This window comes from Typopeltis vanoorti, chromosome 12, assembly GCF_054136105.1.
Source record: "Typopeltis vanoorti isolate ZY-2024b chromosome 12, IOZ_Tvanoo_1.0, whole genome shotgun sequence".
Lineage (NCBI taxonomy): Eukaryota > Metazoa > Arthropoda > Arachnida > Uropygi > Thelyphonidae > Typopeltis > Typopeltis vanoorti.
Window position 1 is genome coordinate 98,435,084 of NC_143560.1, and position 16,985 is coordinate 98,452,068.

The 16,985-nt window shown below is 36.8% G+C and overlaps 1 protein-coding gene across 1 annotated transcript in view; it reads right to left on the reverse strand.

Annotated features, from left to right (window-relative positions):
- The window catches only part of Erk7 (Extracellularly regulated kinase 7), a 193,545-nt gene extending 183,236 nt beyond the window's left edge, over positions 1-10,309 (reverse strand). Inside the window, exon 1 of the mRNA XM_090401876.1 lies at positions 10,247-10,309. Coding sequence (XP_090258002.1) covers positions 10,247-10,309 — 63 coding nt within the window. The remainder of the gene's footprint in view (positions 1-10,246) is intronic.
- Between the last annotated feature and the right edge of the window lie 6,676 nt (positions 10,310-16,985).

Genomic DNA, 16,985 nt, shown 5'->3' on the forward strand with positions numbered 1-16,985 from the left:
CTAAAAAAACACAAGCCTTTCTCTGATGGAGAGGAAGTTGTTAAGCCCTATCTCAAAAAATTTGCAAAATGTCTTGGCGATAAGAATGTTGAAAGAAAAGTAAATCAAATTGCTCTGTCCAAGCAAACAATTACAAGACGCATCGAAGAACTTTCCCATGATGTTACTGAGCAATTGAAAGGCCATGTTCATGCTTGTTCTTTCTTTTCTTCAGCCTTGGATGAATCCGCTGACATATGTGATGTAGCCCAATTAAGCATTTTTATAAGAGGAATTGATGGTAATTTTAACATCTTTGAAGAACTTGTCGGTCTTGATTCACTTCATGGAAAAACCAGAGGGTCAGACATATTTGACAAAGTAAAGTCATGTCAAGAAAATCAACAACTAGATTCTAGTAAGCTCATCAGTGTTTGCACTGATGGAGCACCGTCAATGGTAGGTAGAGTTTCTGGGACTGTAACTTTACTTGAAAGGTTTTTTAGGTCGTTCTCTACTAAAGTATCATTGTATTATACATGAAGAATCTCTGTGTGGAAAAACTCTAATGTGAAGTATGTTATCATACCAGTTGTAAAGTGTGTGAATAAAATTAGAGCAAGAGGGTTAAACAGAAGAGAATTCAGAGAATATTGTGAACTGCTAGATATGGAATATGGTGATCCCATTCTTCATTGTGAGTTGCTGGCTTTCTAAAGGACAAGTTCTCAGTAGATTTTGGAAGCTGAAAGAAAGTGTTCGTAATTTTCTGGAAGAGAAGGATGAGCTGCATGAGGAAAAAGCCCTGTTGTGTGATAAGAAATGGCTATTTGATTTAGCATATTTAGTTGATGTTACCAGCTACCTCAATGATCTAAATTTGAAACTGCAGGGCAAGAACAAATTTTTTTCCTACCTAGTAAATGACATCAGTGCATTCAAAATGAAATTAAAACTATTCATCTCCCATTTATAAAACTGGGATTTAAGTCAATTTACACATTTAAAAGAACATAGTGAATCTGTTGAAGATAATGGCAACTTTACAGAATATACTGAAAAACTCAGATTATTGCAAGCATCCTTTAACAGTCGTTTTAGCGATTTTACCGAAGAAGAAGACTGCATACTTGCATTTATAAATTCCTTTTCACTTACTGAACAAAAAATCTTGACGATGCCTAGTAACATATAAATGGAACTTAATGATCTCAAAACCAATTCTTTATTGAAAATGAAATTTAATGAACTTCCATCACTCCCAGATGCTTCTGATATAATTAAGTTCTGGTGATCGTTGCCATGTGAACATTTTCCAGAACTGAGAATGTTTGCTCGGAGTTATATCTGTCATTTTGGAACTACATACAGATGCGAACAAGCATTTTCATTAATGAAAATGATTAAGAACAAACTACGCTCGAGACCAACTGATTCAGATTTAAAACACTGTTTGATACTTTCTGTAACTTATTTAACTCCAAACATTACAAGCTTAGCAAAAGCAAAGCAATTTCAAAAGTCTCAATAAAATAATGTTTATGTATATTATTTCTGGGAAAACTCCCACGTTACTCCTCTTAATAAACTATTATAATTACGGCTATTTTGCCTGCTTCAGTTTAGGAATGCCACTGTTTAAATGTCATTGGCTATTTTCTCACGGATTCTTAGGGCATTGTAGATGTAAATTTGCCAAAAAGTATATGTAGCATAAGGAAGAGAAATTTACACATACCTTTTTCTGGGTGTTGTGGCTTTTCTTCTTTCTGCGATGTCCAAAAACTGAGTGTGTGGGGGGGGGGGGGTAGTCAATTTGGGAGAATTAAAATAGAAAAACCCAGGTTTTTTTCAGTAATATATATTATATTATTATATAGGATAGGAAAGAGTTGATTTTTTTATATAGGGAGGGGGAAGGGGAAAAGGGGGTTGACGGGGTGCGGTCCGTTTCGACTATTCTTGGTCGTCATCTGAACACATTGGGAAAGTGGATGCTATGTCAGGTCAGGTTGGTGCTTCTGTTTTTGAAGTGTTAGTGTTATCGCCTATTGGTTGGGGTTGTGACCTCAATTTTATGTTGTGAAGCTTCCAAGCCTCGGAGATTATGTAGGGCCTGTGTACGTTGATAGAGTTCGCATCACATTTTATGGCTATTGTTTCCGATATTCTAAGCATTGTTTCATTGTCTTGTCTGTCTACTATGATGGCCTTGTATGTTTTTCTGTGTATGTTTTTTTTATGTATCTATGGGGTATGTTTTTGTTCAGCTATTCACGCCCTTGAACAAAAACATACCCCCCCCTGCAGATCAACAAGGCCATTTTCTGCGATGTCCAAAAAACCCAGGTTTTTTTTCAGTAATATATATATATATATATATATATATATATATATATATATATATATATATATATTATATAGGGTAGGAAAGGGTGAAAGGGTTGATTTTTTTTTATATAGGGAGGGGGGAGGGGAAATGGGGGTTGATGGGGTGCGGTCCGTTTAGACTATTCTTGGTCGTCATCTGAAAGAAGAAAAGCCACAACACCCAGAAAAAGGTATGTGTAAATTTCTCTTCCTTATGCTACATATACTTTTTGGTAAATTTACATCTACAATGCCCTGAGAATCCGTGAGTAAATAGCCAATGACATTTAAACAGGGGCACTCCTAAACTGAAGCAGGCAAAATAGTCGTAATTATAATAATTAATGTTTATATTGTCTTTATATGAAATCCTTTTATTTAAAACTGCTAAAAGTGTCTATATTACCATATATAAATCATTTTATGCATAACTGTTACATATATATTGATATTACCATATTTTAAAAGGGCTGAAACGTGGTATACGTTTGTATGGCGCATCTTAACTAGAAAATGAAACAATGATGCATGAACTATAAAAAGTTGGCCACCCCTGCTCTAGATGACCCTTAACTATATCCCATGCACTACTAACATCCTTAACCTGCAATGTTTTATGCCATGATACAGATTTAAGCTTCTTCCTAAGCAAGTCATAATCACCTGCCTTGTAGTGCCACAAATATCCCTTCTTGATAGAATATTCTTTATGTTTAACATTTTTCCAAGTCAAGACCGCGTTGTCATTTCACCAATTGGAAGCAATGTTGTCACCTTGGTTATGGATAGGTCTTCTGATCCTGTTACCAGGTCTAATACTCTCCCATCCCCTAGTCCCCTCCATCTCATTCTGCTTTAAGTAATTATCTCTCAGCAGGTGTATAAATTCTATTTCCTTTCTGCCATGTGATCTTCCTTTCTTCCAGTCTATATCTCCATAGTTGATGTCCTCAATAATAATCACTCAACCTGTACTCATTGTACTAATTTGGTGATGAATGTCTTCCAGATCATCTGTGGAACTCCCTGGCTATAGCAACAACCAACTGTATATTTTGTCTTACTAGTCTTAATCTCACACCGCATTGCTTCAAATTAACAGCCATCTCCTGCCTGTCTCCTATTCTTTTGGTTGCAATTCATCAGCAGTTCAGTATTTTCTTCTCTGAAAATACTGAACCCTTTGCATTCATTCCCCGTAACTACATCATCTGCTGTTAGCCAGGTCTCACTAATGCCTATAACTTTTGGCAAGGTTGCATTAATCAATCAATGCCAAAAACTCCTCCCTCTTGTTTGTGAATACTTCTGGCATTAGTATATAGAAATGACAACATCCCTTTATTCTCCCATCCACCCACCTTTACTTTCTGAATTGACTCCCTATTCAATATTTTTGCTTGAGAGACTAAATTCTTTACTTGGTCATTCTCACACTCACTCACTTCATGAGTGCCTTCATACAAACTCATTTGCTTCTACCCTAATTGCTTAAGTTTCCCTGAATTTGTATGTCAGCATGCTCTGTAAACAAAGCTCTCTCCAGACACCTAAGACCAAAGCCAGTAAGATGCAGTCCATCTGCATCGTATAAATCCTTTCCGTCAAATAGAGACCACAGATCCACAAATTCTACACCATTCCTTTTGCACAATCTATGTATAGACTCATTAGCTATCAATGCCTTCCTCCTCCTCAGTTTGCCTCTATCATAGAGTGATAGAGGCTTCTCACTCTTCAGTTTTGCCTGTTCTAACAATTCCTTCACATCCTCTCTCATAAAATACTTCTTGGCTCTCAAATGGTACCAACCAAGCCAATAATTTCTTTCGACTTACCTTTTTGCATCCAGATGGTGTGGCTAATATTGTGAATTTTTGCTCCTGAGAAATACGATTTTGTCATCTTTCATTAAGTACTCCCCTGATTATTAAGTCTCCATACATAACTTCCTCCTTAACTTGCTTTTCTTGTTCGTTTGGTCGGTCTTTATTATTCTTTTGGATCACCTGCTTCTCTTTTCAGTCGTGTTTAACTCTTGCGCTTCTGCAGCAAGAGTTAAGCAGGGCTGAAAATTCAAAGCAAGCAGAGCAGAGTATTCAAAAGGTCGTTAGAGAGCACAAGAACTTTAACATATATTTTTGTTGCCATACTGTTGCAAATAAGTGCAGGTCTATTTTATAATTTTTAATAACTAAAAAATTTAAAGAATTTTTAAATAAAATGTCTTTTGACATTTTTTAAAATTTTAATTTTAAATTAAAAGTTTAATTTAAAATAGTATAAACAGCTATGCAGTCGGAACTCGACAGTAAACTTCATTTGTACTATTAAACTTTTTTTTTATTATTGAAAATTTAAATTTCATAAGTTTTGTTTCTACTATATGTATACTGGTTTCATTATTATTATTAAGAAGGTTACATGCTGAACTACAAAGCTGGAACTTACAATCAAGTTAGGAGAATACTATCTTTGATCTCATGGTATCAGTTACTGAATGGGGAAAATGTCAGCAATACATGGAAATCTTTGAAAAAGTGCTTAAATGATGCAGTATCTGGATGTATCCCTAGTGTTCGAAGAATAAAGGGAGCGAAATGGATGTGCAACCTTATTAAGCAAGAAATCCAAAGAAGATGATGTGGAAAGAATATTCTGAGAGTAAGAGTGAGAGGCATTATGAAATAACCTACAAATGCCTTAAAAAGTCCAACAGTATCATAGTGTGTCCATTCTCTCTATCCGACTCAGCAGTACCATTATTATAAAATATGAGCAAATTGCTCAAACATGACCTTTCTTTAGTAATATAACGCTCAGGACAGATTGTACTGAAAGCTAAAGAAGAGTATGAAAAGAAATTGGCTATGCAAACTAAAGGCAATCCAAAAGAATTTTATCATTATGACACAAACAAAAGAAAGAACGAATGTGGAAGAATAACTGTATTGAATGCAGATAGTAATCTAGTGTCAGAAGCTAATGAGATTGTTCAGTTAATAAGTGCCCACTTGGCTAAGATATATCAGCAAAGTGTATATAACATGGTGCACAGTGCTACTGCTTAACTGGATAGGAATTTGTCAATAGGGACAGATAGAATATCAGCACATTCACATTTGCTAAAAGAATGTTCAGTTGAATTGGCTATCCATAACTTGGGTCTCAGTTCAGAAATGATACCACAATCATGGAAGGAATGTATAATAGTCCCATTGTACAAGGGTGGTGCAAAAACTGATTTGCAAAACCTACCGACCTATCAGTATCTCCAGTGTGGTAGTGAAGATTATAGAGAAGTTGGTAAGAACACACATACAGAAGTGGGTAGAACAATAAGCTATACACTGCAAGGAGCAGCATGGGCTTACTAAAGAAAGGTCATGTTTGAGCAATTTGCTCATATTTTATAATAATGGTACTGCTGAGTTGGATAGAGAGAATGGATACACTATGATACTTTTTAAGGCATTTGTAGGATGACACATGAAAGGCTGCTGCATAAACTAGAGAATATGGGATTGAAATATAAACTGTTGGCTTGGATAAGTAGGTGGCTGATGGAAAGGTATCAGAAAGTGGTATATGGAAGATGTGAATTTACCAGATTTAAGGTGACCAGTGGGATAGGATACATCACTGGTCACCTTAAATGTAAGGATGATGGGATTATAAAGTACAGATTGTGAGGATAGATTGAGAATATGTGGATCATAGACACTGGTAAAAACAAAAGAAGGGTGATATGAATGGAGATTATAGGATATCACTTCATATGCTGTTCCTTGCAAGTATATCTTGTTTGTCCACCCATTTCTATATGCGAGTTCTTAACTTCTCTAAGATCTTTATAATTACTCTAGAGATACTGATAGGTCAACAGTCTCTGCAAGACCCTTGTGCAATGAAATTATAATACCTTCTTTCCATTCCTGAGCTAAAACTCAAATTATACAAACATGTCAAGGGCCTAGCCAGTTCAGATGAACATTCCTTTAGCGCACATACTGACATTGCAACTATTATGTAATGTAGCACAGTGTGCTAAATTACATACTCCAGGTTGATAGATCTTGGCTAAGTGAACACTCATTATTTTCACTACCTCATCAGCTTCTAATACTAAGGTACTATCTGCATTTAGTAAAGTTATTCTTCCACATTCAGTATTTCTTTTACTTACAGCATAATAAAATTCTTCCATTTTAAATTTCTTTTATACTGCCAGTTCCTGTGCAGCCACTTTCTCTCATACTCAACTAAGCTTTCCATACAACTTTTCTGGTATGAACTTTATGTATTTCATAATCCCTCTCAAACTTATTCTCACAATATTCCTTCCACATCTTCTTATGGATTGCTTGTTTAATGAGATTACATGTCAATTTCACAAACATGTTAAGGGCCTAGCCATTTCAGATGAGGATTCCTTTAGCACACATATGGACATCTGTGAATATTGACAAATTCTTATCCAGATTATGCAACTCTTGGGACATTCAGATATCACATCATTATCCTTCCCATTCAGCAATTGATACTGTGGAACCAAAGATAGTATTCTCCTGAATTTGTCATAATTTCTATATTTGTAGTTCAACATATAACCTGTCCAGATTAGAACATCCATATAGTTAGCTGCTTTCTAGGTCAGCATGACATGATCACTGTCACCAACTGGTGGCAAAACAGTCACATCCTTAACTGAAATACCTTCTGATATTATGATTAAATTTAACACTTTGACCTTGAGTTCCTTCTTTCACATGTTGCTTGAGAAAGTTGTGGTGTAACAGTTGTGGTGTAACTCTGCTACCCAATCAATGTTTGGATAATTTAACCACCCATAATAATTACTCATTTAGTACTAATCAGGGTAATTTGGCAAAACATTTCTTCATCCACAGCAAATGAACCACCAGGCCTATAACAACACCCCACCATATATTTCATCCTATTAACTTCCACTTCACACCAGACAGCCTCAATCTCAGTGCAACATGGGACATTATTATCATCGTTGCTCTCATGTGTTTCTACCTTAACAGACTGAAGTCATTTGATATCATTAATAGTACTTCACCTCTCCTGTCTGTCATTCCTAAAAATACTATATCTTTTACACTCTATTCTGGTTACAACATCTGACTCAGAGCCAGGTTTCACTAATCAACAATTTTAAGTCATGCCATATTCACCAAAACAACAAACTCAACCACTTTGTTACTAATGCTCCTGGCATTAATGTATGGACAAACAAGTCACCTTCTCACTTTTTCTCATACTTAAATCTAGTCTGCTTGGCTCAGTTGAGCAACTTTCTCTTTTCTTTCCCCACACAAACTCATAAATAACAAAAAGATCAAAGTAGCATAAAACTCCATTAGATTATTTTAAGAACTCTGTCTCTTCCATGTGATCCCTATAGTGGATGTTTGTTAGACATAATATAAAGTTTCATTGCAAATAACATTACAATGCATTTATTTCAAAAAATTGTGTAGATGATTGTTTATTAACAAGAATAATTGCATATTATTATGTGATTGTTCTTGTTGTAATGTATGTCATAATGTATGTATAAACATAAATTTATACATACATACATTATATAAGGTCCTTTTCTACATTCAATGTAGAAAAAAAAAAGCACATTATAAAATATCAGTAGTTTATGGAGAGTTTTGTTTAATGCTTGATAAACTCAAATTAGCTAAATGTAGCCACACTGAATAATTTTGCATTTCATTAGTATAAATTAAAGTCTGTGAACATTCATATCTGTAACCAATATGAAGTGATTTAAACTGGTCAAACAGGCAGGTGTAATAGGAAGCAGAAGTATACAGGAAGTGATCTTCAAATATGCTGGTCCAAGACACTTCGCAAGTATCATTAAATATTTGTTGTAGTTAGCATCTGATATCATTGCACAAAGTGATTGTTGTTAACATAACCTCCTTCAATCAAAAATATATACACACACACACACACACACACACACACACACACACACAAATGAAATAAGTAACTGCTTTTTATATCAATTGTTTCAGAGCCACCGTAGCTCAGTTGGGTATAGACGAAGCCCTTTGGTCAGAAAGACCTGGGTTTGATTCCTGTCCATGATGTGAGGAACCTTTATCTGGTTTCTTTTGACTAAAGGTGAGTTAACTGGTCTCATATGGAGGCAGAGGGTTTTTTCACCTGGAAACTCTGGTTTTTCGTCCCTCAGGACAGGCAAACCAGCCTGTGAACACAAAGATCTAGTCATAAAATACATACTTAATCCCTCTTTAGGAGGGTTCAACCCACCCTAAGGGATGGGGGAGGAAAGGGGAATCCCATACAAAATAAATATAGATTGTTAATAAGTCCCTCTCCATCCTACAACTGTCAGGTTAAAATCCCTTGGAGATTACCACTGACAAGATAATAGTGTGACAGCACTATCTTCTTCCAGTGGTATCTCTAAGGACATTATTCCACCAAAGACATACACCAGGATGAGGCCTTGGATTGGCTTTCCAGGCTAGACATTGGCATGTAGTTGGTATGGTGGTTATGGAGGAAATAGAAGATTCAAGGTCCTGTTATTCTCATAGTCGCTCTCATAGTCCACGTCGAAGTATCAGCAGAACTTCTCCTCATGCTAGAAGATGATGATGCAAAATGAAATGGGTTTTCTCTAATGGATCAAGATTTCACACAAGTCACAACTGCTCTCTAATAAAACCTTGGATACAGCTACATTTGTGTTGTGAGAACATGCAGTCTTGTCATATTTTGTGCAGTAGGATGATAATTTCTGACTGATTATAACACATTACTTTTGCTTTTTTTTTTTTTAAAAAAAAAGCAAGACTTGGAATGCAGTTTGTGCCTTTTATGTAATGAACTTTTACATGTCAAGATTTTCATGTTTCTGGAGATTGTGATTGTACATTTCACTTGCCAGTTTCACAAAGCCATATGCGTAAATAAAATAAATCACATCAGGTAACAAAAGGTAACCTATTAAGTATACTGCCCACTACTTGTAGTATCAGGTCAATTTGTCCATTTAATGGGGGGGGGGGGAATCTTGTTACTGCTGTCTGAATAAAGTGATATAACTATACTGGGGATCTGGAATCAACTAAAATAAAAAAAAATTACTAATTTAAGTTTTTATTTTTAAAAAATTAATTTTTTTAATTACAAAAATCTCACATTAATCGCAAATGGACTGCACTCAGCTGTCAGCCATTGACAGTCAATGGCTGACAGCTGAGTATAAAGCTTTCACTAGATATCACAAACTTCCTAATGAGATACAATTACATAATTTTTTTTCTATTCTTTATGCGCAAAATTAATAATTAACCTTATAACTGTGCCTTAAATGGAAAGAGGGAGTAGAATGAAATAAAATTATATTTCATTTAATTCAAACACATCGAATCTTTTTCTATGTTAAAATCAATGCCAATTATACATTTCGGCATTTAGCTAGAATTATTTAATAAACAGCTACGCATGCTGAAATAAACAAAACGAATCAGATCCAAGTAACTATCAATGCTACCTTCTAGCTGTATTAATTACAGCTGGCCACTGTCTGAAAAAAAAAAAAGAAAAAAAAGTGATTTCACAAGTGGATAGTTCAGTCAATTGATCCTTGGCTAGTGCTTATCTGCTGTTGATATTTTCAAGAACCAGCGTTTTCATCTAGCGAAACAAATTACTGTAATTACTTCATAAAACAATATTAAGTCATGAATACCAGTACAATGAACCGGAACAAAATGTTAATTTAAATCAACCCATGCCTTAACCAAAAAATTACTGCATGCAAGAACGGAACTGTAATTCTGTCTTCTTTACGACAATAATGAATTTAAAATAACCTTACGCCTTTTCCTAAACGCTTTTTAATATCATATCGTTGAGATATATAAGGTTCAACGTCCCCCATTCTGGTCCTTAGGCGTCTATCATGAACGCCCTCTAACGAGGGAGAAGGACAGATCAGAAACATGGGAGAATAAAAATGAGAAGAGCCATACTAGCCATTGAACAGATTTTTTTTCTCTTTTCTTTGCGACGACTGAAATTCTGTAAGTCACTGCTGTATATGCTGTCTATACATTTGGTTAGTATATGTATCGTAAGAGTAACTAGATAACTCAATCCCGCTACAAAAAAAAAAAAAAAAAAAACACGAGATAGCATATGGATTGAGTCGTTAATTAGCTCTTCTCCAACTCGGAGCTCAAGATTATGGAAAATAAAACCCATATTTTCAACTCAGCTGTTTAACTCATTAAGCAAGAAGTGCAATTCAACTTAAACAACATCCAACAATACCGCATCATATAAAATTATGTAATTTGTCATTACAGAAAAACATTAATTACACAACTTGTCCTCCTTGAAAGGATTTACAGACAGTGGCAGCACCATGGACCTGTCTGTAGGGTCTTGACACCCAGCTGCGAAATTCAAAAATTCGTTTATATCAACCACGTCCATTAAAAAGAATTGTGTGCGATGGAAAATGTCGCCTGTAACTTTGGCGTGCTGCTGGTGATGCCATTAGTAAGAGATAATATGGTTGTTTCATTGCAATATATAATATGCAGTTGACTGAATTAGTGCTGAAGCAACTGTTTTTTAACTGTGCGTTAAAGTCCATTAACAGAAATGGGTCGATTTATTCTGAAAAATGCAGTTATTTTTCAAATTTGCCTTCTTTCGGCACAATTACAAGTTTCATCAAAGCAGGCTTTGATGAAACTTGTATTTTCATCGCATCAAAGCAGGCTGTATATTAATAAACTATTCTCGATTTGCAAGAGTGGAAGACAAAATAATGAATTTTGGATAGGACAGCAACGTGAACACCAAAACATACAGAAAGAAATATACAAGAAAGAAAGAAACAAATATTTTTGAAAGAAAAAGAGTATATTGAACATCAGCAAGTAAATGAAGGAAAAACTTTTAACATGTTCAGAATATCAACTCAGAACAGAATTAAAGTCATAAACAGTGAGCTCGAATTCTCGTCTTTCTAGGAAAATTTACAATGCAAACAGGACCACTATAAACCACTGGAAATAAAATAGTGCAGACTTCTTTTTCATGAGAATATTGTCATTAAAGGTCTGGGATGAGAATCATCCAGAATAACGGAGGAACAGCTTCTCTTTGCATTTAAGGAACAATATTCGTTGTCAGCACAATTTAAACAGATTAAGGGTTTTAAAGATAAATCAAATTCATTGTAGAATTCCTACAATTCGTGGAAAGATTTAAGACATACTCTACAATTCTGGTTATTTCTAGTTAACAATGAAATAGTCAAGTTTTAAATGAGCCTTCTTATTCTGTCTGTTAATTACGTGAGGTTAACCGTCTAATTGGTATGCTTTGAAAGGGAAACACTAATTTTTGCGATAAAATCCCTTTCCGTATAAGACTTCCCAAAAGTAGGGAAACCTGTTTAGCCCTAACTGTTAGAAATGAGTAGGCAACCAACTTCCACTTTGTTGTTGTCAGTTGAGTTCATTTCCACACTTCCGACAAGAAGGTGATACTCCATCATATAACTGACAGCGTTGTGTTCCAAATCTTAGCTATTACTGAATGAATGTCATGTGATCCATACTCTGTTCGTCTAAGTTAGGAAATTAAAACCCTACGTTTTTTCGGAGAGAGCAATCAGTACTTCACTGCACCAGAGATAAACTAAATTTGGGAACGAAACGAGAAATTTTCCTCTAATTGGTTAATATAATCGAAATTAAATCTTCCTTCTGCCAATTTTGAAGGGAGCACAAAGTTTAGAAATGCAGAGGATGATGATTCTGAAATGTTCAGACAGATAAAAGTGGTGAGCAACAGAAGGATTGCTATAAGGGAGAATCATGTCAGAGTAACTAGCTATAGGCTAATGTGTATATTGGCGTAATCTCTAGGTATTGACCATTACGTCAAGAATTGGTGATAGTGTATTAAACAGAGCAGATGCTTATACAGTGACGCACTCAGGATTTAATCTTTGGGGAAGGGGCAAGTTGAGCAGACGAGTTGAGAATACACACTACGCATTGCATACGACCCCTACGACTGAGCATCTGCAATGATCGCCTATACATGATACCCGTGATCTCCTCTGGTTCGGCTCGGGTAAACGAAGTAGCGCTCGGTCTGCCCGACCACTACTTCGTTTGCCTTGTGTTCACAGCGGCCGATTCCCGAGATTAGGGTATTCCCACCTTATGCGACCGCTAATTCATAAGTAGTATAGAAATAGAAGACACGACACAACATAAATAAAAAAATGAACTTAAAATTAGTAAAAGATTTTTGGAAATTTTTCTAGTGTTTTTTAACTTTTTCTTTGGGGATGCCAGGGCCTCCCTTGTCCCCCTCCACATCTGGGTGCGCCACTGATGGTTGATATGAAATTTGCTGAAGCATCTGATTAAATAACACATGATAAACTACTGAAATCAAAGCAGATTAAGGATGGGCAATTTGGTAGCTTAAATGTAGGGGATGGTTGACAGACAGGAGCCAGTTCGTTGGATAAGGGGTACATTATGATAAAATAAGGGACGAGTGGGATATCGCAAAGGTTCTAGGAGTACGACTGATTATTACTGATGTAGTTCGTGGTGTGAGGATATATTCAATTGTTTGCTGATTGTGATAAATTAGCAAGAGTAATGTCAGGAAGTTCTGAAGTGAAGTGATGTAGTTATAAGAGGAATTGAATAAAAGGGTGCTTTGGGCTGAAGAATGAGGATTTCATTTCTACTTTGCTAAGTTGTGCACTTTGGAATGAGGTTTATCATATTAGACAAACTTTGCTTAAGAAGGTGAAAGAGGAGAGAGATCTTGGTGGACAGGAAATTAAAGTTCACTGGACACATTGTCGAAGATGTAAGGTTACCAAGAAAATTGCTGCTATAATTAAAGCAGCAATTACATTGACATAAAAGGAAAAAGAGGTGATAATTCCATATAATGGCATTAATTAGATTTTCGTGCACACATCTAATCACCTAGCTATATTGGCGATATGGAAACATTAGACAGTGTGTGCAGAGGAGAATAATACTATCTCAGCGTTCTGAAATATCGAGTATGAGGAGAGATTGGAGGAATATAGCTTCAGAGATTGGTGGATAAGAGGAAGAGGGGCGATGTGATTGAGACATTAGTTGGTGAGCAGAGCCTATCGTATACACTGCTTGGAAAAAAGTCACCATACCACTCCCATCGGCAAGGTGCATCGTGCCACGTAACGAGACATGTGCTTTTAGCCAGTATAAATTAGAGAATTATGATGCTCTCAAGTCAGTGCAACTGTGTCCGGATGAAATGTCCATCAGTAGGGAAATAGAAGCGTTGAGATAGGGTGCCATGCTGCAGGCCTATCTGTTCAGCAAATTTTTGACAAATGTGGCCATCCAGGTCAAGAATCAGTGATACCACACTCACCGAACGTAACCGTAGGGTGCTATGATGGATAAGATGTATCAACCACCATTCAACGTCTAGGCCGTCGAATGGCGGTTGATACATTTAATCCATCATAGCACCCTACGGTTACGTTCAGTATCACTGATTGTTGACCTGGATGGCCACATTTGTCAAACATTTGTCATACCCGTTCATCTGCTTGGTAGAGGGTATAGAGGGACTCGTCGCTCCATAACGCAGCATTTCAATCTTCAAATTAACCGAACCAACATGCAGCGTCGTCTTTAGTAGTGCAAAGAATGTGTACAGTGGAATATTGAAGATTGAAATGCTGCGTTATGGAGCGACGAGTCCCTCTATACCCTCTGCCGAGTAGATGAACGGGTGTGGGTATGACAGATGTGAATATCTCGTACCAGAGTGCATAATCCCAAGTATGAAATGCTGATGTGGTGGTGTGATGATATGGTTCTGTTTTTCCTTCTTTGAACCACTCAGAGTTCAATGTTTGTGGTGCCACAAACAGCGAGCTCCGAGAGGTATCTGAGCATTCTGGACAATGCAATTCTTCCTACTTTGTGGCGTTTCTACGGAACTGACCATTGTCTCTTTCAATAAGAAATGCACCACGTTATAAAGCTGCTACTGCAATTGAATGGTTTGTGGATTTGAACGTCACCACACTTCACTGACCAATAGTCACATGGGCTTGGTGTAGCGAATAGGGTGGGTGAGGCAGATATTGGAAGTCCAAGTTATGTATTGTCGGTTGGGTTTCATGTATGCCTCTGCTCAGTTTCCCAAAGCGTATTTCCTTCAGTGCCTCCTTCAATTTTTTCAGAGCTGTTTAATAAACTGTTTCTGTAAGAATTTCCCCTTTTTTGAGATATTTGGTAAGGATTCCACCATCCATATCGACTCATGTTGTACTTGAACCTCAGGCAGGACAACAGAATTCGTCCAGTGCATAGCCGGTATATATTGTTGGTTTATTACTAAAATGAAGGTGACTGTAAACAGTGAAATACATCTCTCTCTCTTTCTCCCAAACACCATCCTGCACACAGATGCAAACAAAACAAAGTAAATTTTTTTATTGTAATAAAAAGGCACTCACACACAGTCACTGTATCTTGTATTTAATGGAAAATAGCGTAATTAGAGTATTTAGTGTCATTAGAATAAACACCATACTGTATAATCGCAAACCAAACAAAGTAAACTTTTTATTGATATACTAAAATATAGTACAGTCCTGCTTGAGGCGTAACTCGCGTTAGACAGCCTAGGGTTAACGTATTAACAGCATAAACATGAAGGTAACTTAAAATTCTAAAAATTGTTATAGCAAATATCTTAAAGCATCAGATAACTAAGCTTATATGAATAAAAGACAAACGTGTGAAAAATTACTGAATAATAGAAATTTCTAAATTGACCGCATCCGTGTGTGAAATGTCACTGTTCAATAGAGTTGTCGGTACGCCATATCGTGAGTATCCCCCCCCCACAAAAAAAAAAAAAAAAAAAAAACTGATGACATTATATGACAGAAGGATTTATTCAATACAGTTTAATTTTATACCTATATTTACACTATTCATCAATAATTTTACGGACACTTCAGCAATTTGCAATGGATCCCAGCAAGCGAACCCTAATATCGGTTATGTCCACCTTTGGCTTTGATCATCTCCTGAACCCTTTGAAGGAAGCATTCCTCCAATGTGCGGCTGACATCACATGATATTTATTTCCATTCCTTCATCAAAGCAGCACTGAGTTCCGCAACAGATCGAGGACGTGCTGCTCTCGACCTCTGCCACTCCAAATCGTCAAACAGGCGTTCGATAGGGTTGAGGTCAGGACTTTGCACAGGCTAGAGTTTAACACCCATCTCTTCATACCATACCATAACAGCTGCAGCTTTGTGGCATGGGGCATTATCGTCTTGATAGTAACATGGGTCCGTTCCATGAAACTCCACAGTATAGACACCTGATTATCCAGAATATCAAGATATTGAGCTATCTTCATGGAACCACAGACAATGACCAGTGGTCCCGGTACAAACCAGATGAATGCACCTCATACCATTACTCCTCCATCACCAAACTTCACTGCCATAAGACTGGAAATAGGTGAACATTGATTTATCGCTCCAGAGTACAGTCAACCACTGGTCAGCTGTCCAGTTCACACGATCTATGCACCAGACCAGACGAGCCGCCTTGTGCGTTGTTGTAATGTTGGGCTTGTGTGCCGCTGCTCTTCCGTGGAAACCCGGTAAACAGGGTTCTTTTCGTACGGTATTATTGCTCACCATAGTGCTACTGGCGCTCTGGAAAATCAAGGATGGTCTGTACCGATTGCAGCTGGTTTTTAAATGCCACCAGATTTACCATTCTCCTGTCCCTGTCAGTCACTGTCGGCGTTCGCCCTGGGTGTTTTCCTAAACTAGTAATGCTAGACCTTCTCTACTTGTTGATCCCATCGCCAACGTTGATTTTGGATGCTCCAGTTGAGCAGAAATGGCATGTATGGACATGCCACCAATGTGACAGCATACGATAACACCTCTCTTGAAGTCATTGAGTTCACGTCGTGATGCCATACCAAATGTATTCAACTGCTACGGTGAAATACTGCTTCCTACTATTTGTACACCGGTTTTTATGTTATTAACAAACCTGGAATATTCCATAACTTCAAATCACAGGGGTGTCTGGACAATTATTGGTAGATAATGTATATTTCAAACCTATAGTGCATTCATAACATGGATATACTGTCAGTACTCGAGAAACTAATTTAGCGACCTAACATGGTACCTTTTCAAGTAATTTCATGCTTATAAAGAATCCACAACATCCACGTTACTGCAGGATTCGATCCCACAGCCTGCTAAGCAGTTTGCTAGCTTGTCTACTACTGAAGTGGCAACGCTATCAACAATTTACATCTCATTTATTTCATAGATAGTGATCTCATTTGGTAGGGGGACCATCAAATGAGATATCACTCATATGCAAGTGATCTCGTGAACACCGGAGAATATTAAAGGGGAACACTTATCCTTCACAGACGCTAAAATGAAGAAAACGTTTCAATAGGAGGAATGAATCGTGGCAAGATGAAATCATTGCAATGAGCTCAGA